At 32.4% G+C, this 14177-nt stretch overlaps 1 protein-coding gene across 3 annotated transcripts; it reads left to right on the top strand.

Moving 5' to 3' along the window:
• The first annotated feature begins 202 nt into the window (after positions 1 to 202).
• On the top strand, positions 203 to 7270 carry LOC103491937 (tryptophan N-monooxygenase CYP79A68-like). 3 transcript variants are annotated; one of them, XM_008452066.3, is made up of 3 exons: positions 205 to 1225; positions 5046 to 5568; positions 7013 to 7270. In XM_008452066.3, the coding sequence occupies exons 1-3, from the start codon at positions 221 to 223 to the stop codon at positions 7090 to 7092; spliced, it is 1608 nt and encodes a 535-aa protein (XP_008450288.2). In that variant the 5' UTR covers positions 205 to 220; the 3' UTR covers positions 7093 to 7270. The 3 variants fall into 3 exon arrangements, with proteins under 3 accessions (XP_008450287.2, XP_008450288.2, XP_050937122.1); XM_051081165.1 differs by lacking the exon at positions 7013 to 7270 and having other exon boundaries at positions 205 to 885; positions 1026 to 1225; positions 5046 to 5755; XM_008452065.3 differs by lacking the exon at positions 7013 to 7270 and having other exon boundaries at positions 203 to 1225; positions 5046 to 5755.
• Positions 7271 to 14177: the final 6907 nt, after the last annotated feature.

The raw sequence follows: 14177 nt of genomic DNA, 5'->3' as shown, positions 1-14177 counted from the left end.
AATTAAAAATAAAATAAAATTTAGAAAGTCGGAGAACCATGAAATTTAGAAAGGGGACAGCCATGAAACTTACTTTTTTCAGTTTGTGGGCACGTTTTTCATTAATGCGTCGGTGTTTTGTTCTTTTTCTCTTTTTCTCCAACATCCATAATTGTATTAATAGATAAAGCTTAGTTATAAGGTGTCTGGCAAAAACATTGAAAGATTGTGTACAACAGTCATGAAAGCTTTATTATTCAATAGTCAATTGGCATGTCAAAACTTTGAAAAACCAGCCATACCTAAAACCTTCATTTCTATCCTTTTATTCATATCTTCCCTTATTGTTTATCTTATTAGGATTTCTCAATACTACAACAAAAGAAATCCCTTAGAACCCCGACTGCCACCCGGCCCAAGGCCATGGCCTCTCTTTGGCAGCTGCCTACCATTAATGTTGTCAAGTTACAAACGCTCTCCAAGACACCAATGGATTCATACAGTAATGAAGCAATTGAATACTGAAATTGCTTGCTTCCATCTCGGATCAAATACTCACATAATCATTGTGACTTCTCCAGAACTCGCTCTTGAATTTCTAAAGACACATGATTCTATCTTTGCATCACGACCCATTGCCAGCACCACTGAGATATTGAGTTGCGGATTTCTTAGTACAGTTCTTTCACCAATGGGAGATCAGTGGAAGAAGATGAAAAGAATCCTTGCTTCTCATGTTCTCAATCCATCGACCCTCCATCAAATGCGTGGCCAAAGGATTAAGGAAGCTGACGCTCTTCTACATTACATCTTTGACCATGCCAGTAGATGTGAAGCGATCAACATCAGAAGCATTACACAACATTATTGTAGCAACATTATTAGAAGAATGGTATTCAATAGAAGGTACTATAAAAAAGGGAGGGAAAATGAGGGTCCTTCATTAGAAGAAGAAGACTATAATCAAGCATTGCTTACAATTTTAATGAATCTTTATTCATTTTCTATATCGGAATATATTGCTTGTTTAAAGCCTTTTGATCTAGGTGGTCACCAAAAGATAATAAGAAAGGCTTTGAAAGTCATAACAAACCATGACGGACCAATTATAGAGGAAAGAGTGCAGGAATGGAGAGATGGGAAGAAAAAGGAGGTGCAAGACATTCTTGATATCCTTATCACAGTTAAAAAAGATCAGAATGGTGAATCGTTGTTGTCAATTGAAGAGATTAAAGCTCAAGTCACGGTAAGGATAAAATCACAATCTCAGTAAGTACGATATTTAATTTTGATTTGTCTTTCGTTTCTGTTTAATTCATTATTGTTCGTTAGATTTCACATTTACATGTTTATCTAATATGATATCAAAACCCATAAAATCCAGATAAGTATTCAATATAAACTTGAAATCCATCTCGAAGAGGATATGCATATAGAGGTTGAGGATCTATCCCAATTTAGAAGATGAACCAACCTCCAAACCTTTCCAAGATATAATCAAGACAGAGTTGGGCTTAAGATGAGTTATATATCCTAAATTCAACCATTGTTCCGTGCAAAAGTTTAATTCACATGGGCCATTATTATTATTTCAAATTACAATAGCAATTTTCTTAAATACTTTTTTTCTCTCCTATGATTTATTTTCTCTTGGATTTTTTAAATATTATTATTGTCATTAGAATATCTTTTTTTCCTTATTTTTTTTTTAATTCTCTCGGCCCTTTCATTGTTTGTTTAAAATAAAATATTATTATAATAAATTAATGTATCTTGACCTTAAAAACTTCCCTTCGTATTTTATTAGTAAGCTTTTTACTTCTACGTTGCTATAATTTCCTGGTTAGGTTATTCTATCAATGATAGAAATTGATAAACTTCTATCACTGTCTATCAATGTCACTGATAGAAGTATATCAATGTCTATCAATATCTATTATTGATAGAATATATAATTTTGCTATATATTTTAAATATTAATTTGTCAAATTTGCTAGTTTTCGACAATTTTCCATATATATATAATTTGTTAACTAATGGTCCCAACATTCTCTTGGGTCTCTACAACATGTCAATATCGTCTGCTTCTTTTAAAGTTTAGTTTAAAGCTTTGTAAAAGTAAGATATATAAAAACTTTTGTAAAAACTAGTATCTACCACGATGTCTGTGGTATTTGAAGTCTTTTTCTATATCATGATCTGTCACATTCATTTTTGAATTATTGATTTTTTCTTTGTAAATATTTTTTAAAAAATTTAGGCAAAGATAATTGAATAAGTAAAAGAATTGCTAAAATAATAGAATGAATATAAGAAAGGTAGATTAATTATTAAAGATTTCTTTCTATATTCAAATATAGAAGAAAAAATATAAAAAGGGAAAAAAACATCACTTCAAATAAAGAAAAAGAAACAAAACATAGTTGTTGATGTATATATAGTAAGTAATCGTAGGAGTGAGAATTTTAATTAATTTTCAAACTCTTTCATATTATAAACTAAAAAAAATCTACTACAAATTAATGAACATTGAAAATTAAAAAAAATAAAAATAAAAATAAAAACCTCAAGGGAGAATGTGAGAATGTTAAGATTTTTGTATTTGAAGACTACGGTATTCAAGTTTAATGAGTTGTGTAAAACATAATATTTAAGAAAAGTGAGAAATCAATTAAAAGAAAATGAAAATATATCTTAGAAAACATATTTCAGTTACCAAGTAATTAAATCTATAGCATAGTGTGTTTGTCTTTTTTTAGTATAAAAAAAGAATCACATCAATAATGAAAAATATCATAACAAAGAAAACACTCATATTAATGGTCTCAAAGACTCAAAAATGATATTTTAGTCAAATTCATTCCACAAACATTTGCTAGTATGAGTGGGAAAAGCTACATAATTATTAAAAACTCTTGGAGTGCAACGAACATCCTTAGTTTTTTTTTTTTTTTTTTTTTTTTTGTCTTTGTCTATCAATCATACAAAATAGAATTTGCTAGAGAAAAAACTATGTAGATGAAGGAACAAAAAAATGTCTTTATATATCATTCTTTAAATCAAAAAATGAATTTCAAGAGAAATTGAGTTGTGTGCAAAAGAAACCAAAAGAAGACAAGTTTTAGAAAATGTAGGGAAGAAGGATCCTTTTACAATAACAAGAATAAAAACAACTAAAATTCCAAAAGTTTTGAAACTAATATAGTTATAATTAAAGGTAAAGTCGTAAATTCTAGGGTGGTTTTCTTTTTAGAAATAAATAGATAAAGACATTTCATATTCTACGTTATTCATATTTGATTACATTTAATGTTGATTAATAATTATAAATAATTTTTATTAATAAAACTCAATAAAAGGTAAATGATAAAAGAAAAAAAAAACTAAAAAAGAATTACAACAAATCAAATTAATTAGGAAAATGCTTACAAAGGAAGGGTAAAATAGTAAAATAGGAAAAAGACGTTTCTCTATATAGGAGCTTTTATATATAGTATAGATTAATTGAATAAATTTATAATTTTAGTTAAATCTCAAGTCCACCATTTAAAATGAAAAATAAATGTTCTTTTAAAATTTAATGTTTAATTTGATTTACAAACCACAAATAAAATTTTTAAAATAAATAGTATTTCATTTTTTTACTCATATTAAAATATAATATTTTATTATTATGTCAAACTTATTCAAGAAAAAAAATATAAATATAATGATTTAAATTTAAGGTTAACTTTCATAAAGGTAATAAAATACAAAAATACTCACCGCCTGTGTAACAAAAGATAAAAGCCCATGAAACTAGTATAATATTTTCATAAATTTCAAATTGGCCTTTAAATATTGCGGATGATTCGTCACTTCTCTTTATTCTTCTTTTTTGCGATTTATTCATTTTCTTTTTCAGATTTCTTCATCTCCTCTACCATATTTTATTTCTTCTATTTGTCAACGACTTATTCTTCTATTTAAATCTCTTATTTTATCTTCATCGTTTTCAGCAATATTCTTTAAAGCCACTTTATCTTCCTCATATCTGAGAATATCAAGATTGTCTAAATATCCTTTTGACATGATCTAAACGATAGTTTACCATTATCAGTACAATTATTTATCATTGTGATCAACACGATCGTTTAAATTTTAAATATTGTTCTCATCGTTTAAGATGATCTAAACGATCATGTTGGCATGATTTAAACGATCGCTTACTATAGTTAACACGATCGTTTAGCATGGTCAACATGATCGTTAGATTTGAAGTTTTTAACAATCATTTACATTGGACTACACAGTTGCTTATCATAATCAACACGATTGTTTGTCATGATCGACATGATTATTTTGTTTAGCATGGTCAACACAATCATTTAAATTTGAAGTCTTTTTCTCCTTCGTTAAAAATAACTACACTATCCTGACTTAAACAGCAGTAGACTTTTTTCTTTTCTTTTTACTTTCTAAACTCTTTTCTTTAGGTTGAATGGTGGAGTTTTTTTTTTTTTTTTTTTAATAACAGTTTTTTAAATATTGTTTATCTCTTTTGTATTACCTTTTCTCTTAGTTTTTAAAATTATTACTATTATTAACTAGACTACATTTTTAATATCCTTTCGTAGATAGGGTGTGTCATATTACACACTTATTTCTTAAGTTTGAACTAACAAGAATTAGTTACTAGTGGGCTCCGCTCAATGTATCACTTTATATGGCAGTAATGTTTTTTTGTTCATTTAATTTAACAAAATTTGTTTAATATTTTAAAGCATAGTCAAATCAATGTTTTATTTTTAACTATCCATGTCAATAAATATTTTTTTCTTACCATGCTGTTAATATTAATAAAATTATTCGTTCCTTTTTCTTATCTTTTTTTTTTTTTACATTTATCCTTTTTTTTTAATTTTAACAATATGTTATTATTAATCAACACGAATTAATTTAATTTACAATTGAAAAATTGAACTTCTAATTGAATACCTTTATTGTGTTAGTTAAATCGTTTTATGTTAATGACTGTGTTAGTTAAATCGTTTTATGTTAATGACTTTTATCCCATCATGTGACAGGAGCTGCAACTTGCAACTATAGATAACCCTTCCAACGCAGTAGAGTGGGCAATGATAGAGTTACTTAATCAACCAAAAATTCTACAAAAAGCTGTTGAAGAATTAGATGAAGTAGTTGGAAGAGATAGGTTGGTCCAAGAATTTGATATCCCTAATCTCAAGTATCTCACAGCTTGTATGAGAGAATCTTTTCGACTTCATCCATTTTCACCCTTCAACCTTCCTCATGTTTCCATTTCGGACATTGTTGTGGGTGGGTATTTCATCCCAAAAGGTAGCCAAATTTTGCTATGTCGTGTGGGTCTTGGCCGAAATCCAAGAATTTGGGAGGATCCAATGAGATTTGACCCAGAACGACATCTAAGAGATCAGACAGTTAAATTTGGACTTTCAGAACCTAGTCTTCGATTCATCACCTTCACTAGAGGAAGGAGGGGTTGCATTGGCAGCTCACTTGGCACTAACATTACCATGATGTTATTTGCTAGACTTCTGCAAGGATTTTCATGGAGTTTATTGTCAGGTATCACAAAGATAGATTTCTCCAAAACTGATGATCTCTTTCTTCCAAAACCATTGCATCTACATGCAAAGCCACGCTTATCTCATATTATGTATCAACCAACTAATTGATCATGGCACACAAACCATGTATGCTTGTTTTAATAATCTGTTTTTTCATTTATAATAATCTTCCTTATTTTAATGAATATGATAAAAATAGAATAGAAATATATATATTTTATAAAATAGGTGAGAAAATTGTGGAGGAGTCCATAATAAACTTAGCCCACTTGGCATGTAAATCATGGGTCGATTCCATGATTTTCCTAACATGACCAGTTAAGCTTGTCATGCAACCATACGTGTCATGTTGTCACACCCTTACAAAGTTCACTTGGAAAAGCACATTTTAGTCTTGGTGACGGTAACAACCCAACTCTTATACTAAGTTGAGGTGATATCTAAATGTTAAATAAGAATTTGATACTATATTGAAAAGAGAAAAACTAACTTTTTTTATTAAAATAGTCTCAAATAACTGTTTGAAAAACACAAAATTTGCAGAATCAGTAAATATACTATGAAAACATGTACCACGGGTTCTAACAAATTTTAAAGAAAATAAAGATAAATAAATAAGATAAAAGTTTAAATAACATGTTTAAAATTAAAATATTGAAAAAAAACTAATAAAGAAAAGCGGATGCAGAATAAGTCCTTATATGGCATGTCACGGGCCCATTCTGTTGCTCGCTAGCTTTCCAGATCCTCTTCCTTTACCTAAAATATTAAACATAGAAAAATTGTGAGTATAAAAATATACCCCATAAAGGACCCAATACTGGTCCTACTAGGTGATATGTTAATATTGTGTGCTTGATGGAGTACACCTGAGCGAGTGATCCCGTATGAACACCTCTAATTTGATGATTCAGAAGTATCACCGTACATGTGGGGTACATAGCCTAACAACCAAAGTTAATAGACACTATCACCCAAAAGCATGTAACTATCATCATAAACATGATATGAAACATCAGTCATAGCAGTCCATAATCATGCAATCTATAAAACATGCATAATCATCATGTAACATCAACCATTAGCTATAGCATCTCATTATGCATTTTAACTGCCATCAATGCATAAACAATAAATACATGCGGGTTCTCAAATTTAGTTCGAATATCTAATTGTAGAATCTCTGAAACTCATCTATGCATTTTACCTATTTTAAATGCATAAATAGTCAATACACATGCAGACTCTTAAATTTATGTTCAAAGGTCCAGTAACCAGTTGTGATTTTATTTACTCGAAAGATATTGTGCTAATGATTTTTCTCATTTACGTTGTTGACATATTAGTTACTATTTTCTCATATTCGGTATTATGTTTCTACCTTACATAGTTCCTTCTCTCTTACAAATGTGGGTACTCTCTCATATTTTCTTGGTCTACAGGTTTCTCGGTCCTCCCAAGGCTTAAATATCTCTCAAACCAAATGCATTCAAGATTTGGATCATGGAGAAAATTTATCTAAATGTACGCCCCTTAGCACATCCATAGCCGTAGGTAAAACTTTGTCGTTTCATGATGGTGAGCCTCTTGATGATGCTACTAAATATTAAAGTCCTCGACCTAATATCAGTTTATCTGTAAACAAGCTCTGTGAATTTCTTTGTGCCCCAAAAACAATGCATATTCAGGTTGTTAAACAACTAATTTGGTATTTGAATGGTACTACACATCATAAGCTAACTATATCTCCTTGTTCTACTCAATCTATTATGTGTTATACCGACGTAAATTGGGTAAACTGTCCCAATGATAGGAGAAGTACCAGTGCATTTTGACTTTTCCTTGAGTCAATCTGATATCTTTGAAATCATCCAAACAACATGTTGTTTCTCGCTCAAATGTTGAATTTATTTGTATATGCGAAGTAACCTATCTTTGATAGCACTATTAGAAAACGAACTAGGACTAGACGTAGTGGAATTAACATAAAAAAAATTATCTAACCCTAGAACGTAAACAAATCATGCATAAACAATTAAATCACGAATAAACATACCTTTATGTGGAACTTATGCAAATTGAGTTGCCTTCGTTGTTCATAAGTACGATCCTCTAATTCGTATCACCAAAATGCTACGAAATCACAAGCGTTCTTTGACAGTATTGACACATGAACTGAAAATTTGACTCCTCAAATTCGAGTTTGCTAGAACCTCACAAAGTTAGAATTTTGACTCTCTCTATTCTCTCTTTATGTAGAATGAATTTTATGTCTTCACTTGGATGCAAAATAAGATGCCTAAGGTCTTATTTATATGCTTCCTAGGGTTAGGCTTCTAGTTCTCCAATTGGGCTTATTAATTACATTTCCTAGTAATTTTCCAACTCTTCAACTAGACTTATTAATTATCTAGCCAAAAGATAAATTCTATCCAGTCTTTCATGTGCGAGTCGTTAGGTTAATTTTATATGGAATAGACTCATAACTAGTTTTATGGCCCATAAGTCATAATTTGTCTCTAGCAAGACATTGTGGCTACCCATATTAAATTAAGTCAGTAATTTAACAAAACCTTATATGATTATTACTTTAGTCATTTTATCACGTGATAATTATAATTGAATATAAGACATGGACGAAGTCACCTTATCTAGTTTAATTGCTTTCTCAATCAATAAGCATATTAAAATGACATTAATACCCTTATTAATTCATTTATACCATGACCATGCATTACCTCAGTCACGCTTCATTGAGGAGCCCAGAGATATTTCTCCATAACAAGAGGGATATATTCCAACTTGTTTGTTCATTGTCAACTACGTAATTCATAACATATTCAAGTACAACCTTTATAATTATCCAGTTAAACATAACATTTAATTCCATCAGAATAGATTAATTCTTATATTTGACATTGTGATTATAAATCCTGGACCTTGAGAAAAACTTAAGTCTTTTCAAGGGCTTGGAAGAAAAAGGGTTGAATGGAATTAAGGTTAAAAAGGAACTCATAGTGTTATTAAAGGTATGTCATGGTTATTGGAAAAAGAAGGAAAAATATGGCAATGACTAGGCATTGTGGGTTACTTTGGTGGTGTGTAGGTTGCCAAAAGGAAAGGAAATAACCTTTAAAGAGGTTATTAGGCATTTGGACATGACTAAGTAGCCAAGACTTGTTGGTAGGACATTGGGTCAGAAGAACCTCCAATTGAGTTTCATGGGCGGCTTTGGGTGTGTGCTTGGCTAGGCGAGGAAGCTTGTCCACTAGAGGTAATTTGGACGTTAAGAGGCTAGGCAAGAAGGCTAGATAGCATGATGTTGGATGAACAACCTTGCACGCGAGGAAAATGGGTGGCTTGCAGCAATGCTTGGAGGTAGGGGTGTACATAAGTCGGGTTGAGTTGGGTTGGAGGACAATTATGGACCAACCCAAAGTATTCGGGTTGGCAAAAAATGAACCCTATCGGTTCAATATGTAAGGGTGAATCCAACCCAAAAAATTCGGGTTGGGTTGACGAGTTTTTTTCTTTTTCTTTTCATCTCTCCATAATTTATTTAGACAAATTTTCATATTATTTTTCAATATGCAAGGTGAACAAATTGTTATTCAAGGTACAAGGTGACAAATATATATATATATATATATATATATATATATATATATATATATATATATATATATAGTTCTTTTCTTTTTCTTTTCATCTCTCCATAATTTATTTAGACAAATTTTCATATTATTTTTCAATATGCAAGGTGAACAAATTGTTATTCAAGGTACAAGGTGACAAATATATGTGTGTGTGTGTGTGTGTGTGTGTGTGTTATACATTCAAATTCTAAGTATAGAATGTTCATTCAAAATGAGATTTACTTTTAGGTTTTAGGTGTATATATATATATAGATATGTATATCTATATATGTATATCTATATATGTATATATAATCAAGTTGGATCGGGTCAACCCTACCCCTAACTTGCACAATTTCGACAACCCGACTCAACCTTTTTTCCTCCAATTTTCTAACCCAACCCTTATGGTTTGAGTTGGGTAATCCGGGTTGGTCAGGTTACCGGTTTTTTGAACACCCCTACTTGGAAGTTAGCTAGGCATTTGACACTACGCGTTTTGGCTTGATGCTAAACACTTAGGCATTTTGGCTAAGGGAGATGAGGAGGAGGTGGAGCCGATGAAGTGCTTTACAAGTGTCCTCTACATGCTTAAGTTAAATTTCGGCAAGTAGGTGGTGTCAATAAAGGTCCATGCAGGATTCAGTATAAATAGGTAACTTCAAAAGGACACCTCTCCCAATTAACTCGTGTGTATTGGCTGAAATTACTCTCAAAAGTTCACAAATTGAGTCTAGTTTCTAGACTAGGGCTGACGGACAAATTGAAGATACAGAGGGTTCAGTTTGAACAAGATACACTTCCAGAGGGCTACATAGCACATACTTTAGAATTATGAGCTAAAATTTTGAGGTAAGCCAGTTAAGACATTTCTAAGCAACTTTGTAAAAGAAGGTTTCCTCAAAAGAGTTGTGGAGTTTTAGTTATGATTTTTCAAAGTGGGGTTATGTTTCTAAACGAAAAATGGATTTCTGGACAAGTTAGAGGTTGGCCGAGTGGCAAGGTTTATTAGGCGAGATGGGCATACATGTTGGAGTTAAGAGAGGTTAGTGATACGTTGAGGCTGGTGCTGAATGGTGGGATAAATGATTTAAGACTTAATAGTTAATGTTTTGTGTATGCTCCATATCTTATTCTATGTGATGAGGCATGGTCATTGCATGCTATATGCTCTTTATGTCTCATGTAGTAACTAAGACTTTATTGTGTATAAGTTTTCCTATCGCTTGCTCAAGTATAAGCAACAATAGATTTCCTGGGTAATCTAGAGTCAAACACAAGGAATTGATATCAAATCTTAGTTTAGGTTCACTCTTTATTCAGGTAGTATAAAAGAATCATCTATATAGTACGAAGAAGTGTAATTTTAAACTATACCTACTATCTACAGTAAGAGAACCTGTAAAGGAGGAATAAGAATAGACGTGAGATGGAAGTGCGAACTAACTTGTGCAAGAAAGAGTGAAGGAAAGATCTCTACATTACTAGGCATTTAAACCATGCGAGGGCCTTGATACGATATATCTCAGATAACTAGCTTATGATTAAGGTGAGCATCTATCAGTGTCTTAAATGCCAAACTTGCTCACCTCTCGGGATGCAAATGACTAAATTTGGTTAAGCGAGATATATCTAGAAGATTCTACTTACACAACTTATAGAGCTTCTCTTTTAAGGGTGACAACCTCTCGCACCAAATACCCACACTTGTTCTCCTTTTGAGACACAAATGATGGAAGTTATCTCGCCAAGGTGGAGTTTATCTCCAAACTCCTCCTTATGCGTGTTAGTCATATCATTGCTACTTGCCCTCTCGGATTGTTAACAAAAAACATTGGACAAATGATGACTATAGCTCAGCTAATGCTATAAGAGTTATAAATTAAGCTTCTTATTAAGAACTTATCATCAGACCAAACTATAGATAACACATTGACAAATGAACAATAAAGTAATGATGGATTGAAAAGGTATAAACATGCAATATATTAAAGAATGTAGGCATTAGGCAATTGTACAATATGAACAAATACATTGCAAAGAAATACAAAAATGGAAAGTATAGAAAAATGACTTTACAAGTTAGGAAAAATGGAAAATGACATCTTATTTACTCGGACTCTAAGCTCTTACTTACAGACTGATTGAAGAAGAAGAATAATAACTTTTACAAACGGTGGAAAGGCTACTCATTTCTACTACTCTCTAAGTTTTGGCCTATCCAGGCACCATGGTCAGTCCATTTAGACATCTGACTTCTCTCGAAGTTGGCCCCCTTTATCTAGTAGATATGGAATCCTTTTATAGGCCACTTTTGCGGAAAACTTCTATTCTTCTGATCCTGTCGCGTCAATTGCAGCCTTTATCAAGCCACATTACTTCAACTATTATTCTTGTTTTCTAGTGAATTTTCCTTGCGTGATGACGTAGATACTCGCCTAGAAGTTGTACTTGTCATACAGGCTCTTCTCGCATAGCTTTTACTCGAGATCATCTGCGATTCACTAGTTTCTTCTTATGTTCGTATTCCGACATTAAGACACTAAAAACACAATAAAACAGTTATGTCGACTTATGTACAAGGTATTTCTAAACATGTCACACCCCACCCCGAGCACCTTTTTGCTCTTCCCGAGACGTGGTGTAGAGTCAACCGATGTTGATCCACTTTAAACAAAACCAGCTAACCTTGACTTTTAAACCCTTTGGGATGTTAAACACCTTGAGTAAAGTAAAACTCATGCAGTGGAATAAAATGACAAACAAATTAAACTCAAATAAACTTCTTTGCATCAATACAAAATAAGTTTAAGCTAAATGTCGTTACAAACGTCCCATTAACAAAAAGAAGACATATGAACAAATCTATCCTTAAACAAAACTAATGTACATGACATAAAGATCTAGAACTAACCCACAACAACAAAACTATTAATAACTTGGCATAGTAGACTTGGAGACACAGTCAGGCTCTCAGATCATGATCTCTACCTAGAAAGAGGGAAAACATTTGGAAATAGTGAACTAGATAGCCTAGTGAGTGACGATTTTGAAAAACATGTTTTAAAACATATACACTTTAATCTTTTACATCATTCATTCATAAAACTTTTTTAAGCTAAACTCTCTCTATCTTTAAAATACTCATTTATCTATGTATATTCTATACCTAAGAAACTCAGTCCAAATAGCAGAGCACCTTTGGTCTTACTATCCTACCAAATCTCGATCAAGATAGCTGGGCACCTTTGGTCTTACTATTCTTTTAATAATATCGGTCAAAATAGTAGAGCACCTTTGGTCTTACCATTCTGTCAAATGTCGGTAGTAACTGGCTAAGTGGTCAGCAAAGCCCCATACCTCATCTAGAACTCGTTATATAGAATACCATGGTTTTCTTACTTACAACAATTTCATCAAACATATGCTTTTCAAACATCTTTCAGAAATAACAATGATATCTCAGAAGCTCAAGTTTGCTCATAAATCATTACATGCAAATCCAATCAATAAATACATGCTTTATTAAAACCTTTTAAATTAAGCATATTCAAGTACTTTTCAAAAACATGCTTGCAAATCAAGATATCATAATCAATATAGCTTAATAATCATTCAAAGCATATTTAAATGGTAGCTTATAAATTATATTGAAAATCGTCATTTAGAAATCATGTTGTCACTCACTAATAGTAGCTCAAACCCTTGGTCTATAAATCTGTCAAATCTCTTCTTGACCTAAAATAACGATAAATAATTCCATTAATTCTCTATAATCATAAAAATATCGAAACTTTATTTAGAATTTCCCAAAATATCAAAAACAACCCAAAAATACCCATTTGGCATGGCTAACACGTAAGGGATGGGCGACAAGGTTGGCACGTACATGGCTTGGGTAGGCCAGCCATGTACTAACCTTGCAAAGGGCCTTGCCTGCGTGCACACCACGTTCTTCACATAGCCATCTCGTCCACACAGGGCTTACCGTGTGCTTGCCTAGTTGCACGTCCATGCGGGTGGCTTATCTTGCGCGTAAGTTGTGCATCCAACACATGCTCAACATGCCCATGCTAACCTCTTTTACCACAAAACGCATGTCCATCTCATCCAGCAACCCACAACACTCGGCCAACCACCCGCACTACCCAGAACTCACTTTTTTGGTTAGAACCTTACCTTCACTTAATAGTTTAATATCTTAAACGCCATAACTCAAATGAAAATACTTACTTCTACAAAGTTGTTGAAAATGTTCTTAAATTTCTTACCTCAAAATTTCAACCAAAAACTCCTCATAACGAGTTATGTAGCCTCATTTAGATGAAGGCTGCTCAGACTTCTCTAAAGAACGACCTTTCTCCTTTGTTTAAACTCAAACTAAAGCTTCCTCTCTTCAAATTTAACTAGCAGCCCCAAATTAGGAAATAAACTCAATTGGTAAACTTTCAAGATTGATATTAGCAAACATGCGTGAGTACTTTTGAAGAAATATCAATTAGAAGTGACCTATTTATATTATGCCATGCATGAAAGGTTCTTGACACCTCCTGCTTGCCAAAATTTAACCTATGCATGCACATGACACCTGGAATCCACTTAACCAACTCACCATCTCTCCCAACTTCACTCAAAATACCCTACCAAAATGCCTAAGCCCAAATAACAAGCAAAACACCTTGCTAACCTCTCTTACCATGTCCATAAGCTCTCAAACGCATGTTTAAGTCAAACTAACCGCTAAGGAAGCCTTCTTGCCAAGTCAAAACGCCCCAAATAACCTCTAATGACCTCCTTCTTGTCTAGCTCACAACCAAAACGCCCAGCACACTTTAGAGGTTATTTTAGCCTTCTCGACCACACATCACAATGCCAAGTTATCGCCAAGACTATGTCGTAAATGCCAAGATAACCTCTTTAGAGGTTATTTTCTCCTCTTTTAGTAGGCCACCAAGCCCAAAATGCCTATGG

The sequence above is a fragment of the Cucumis melo genome, chromosome 2 (assembly GCF_025177605.1).
Source record: "Cucumis melo cultivar AY chromosome 2, USDA_Cmelo_AY_1.0, whole genome shotgun sequence".
NCBI classification, from domain to species: Eukaryota; Viridiplantae; Streptophyta; class Magnoliopsida; order Cucurbitales; family Cucurbitaceae; genus Cucumis; species Cucumis melo.
The sequence above is the reverse complement of the archived record's forward strand: the minus strand, read 5'-3'. Positions and strand labels throughout refer to the sequence as shown.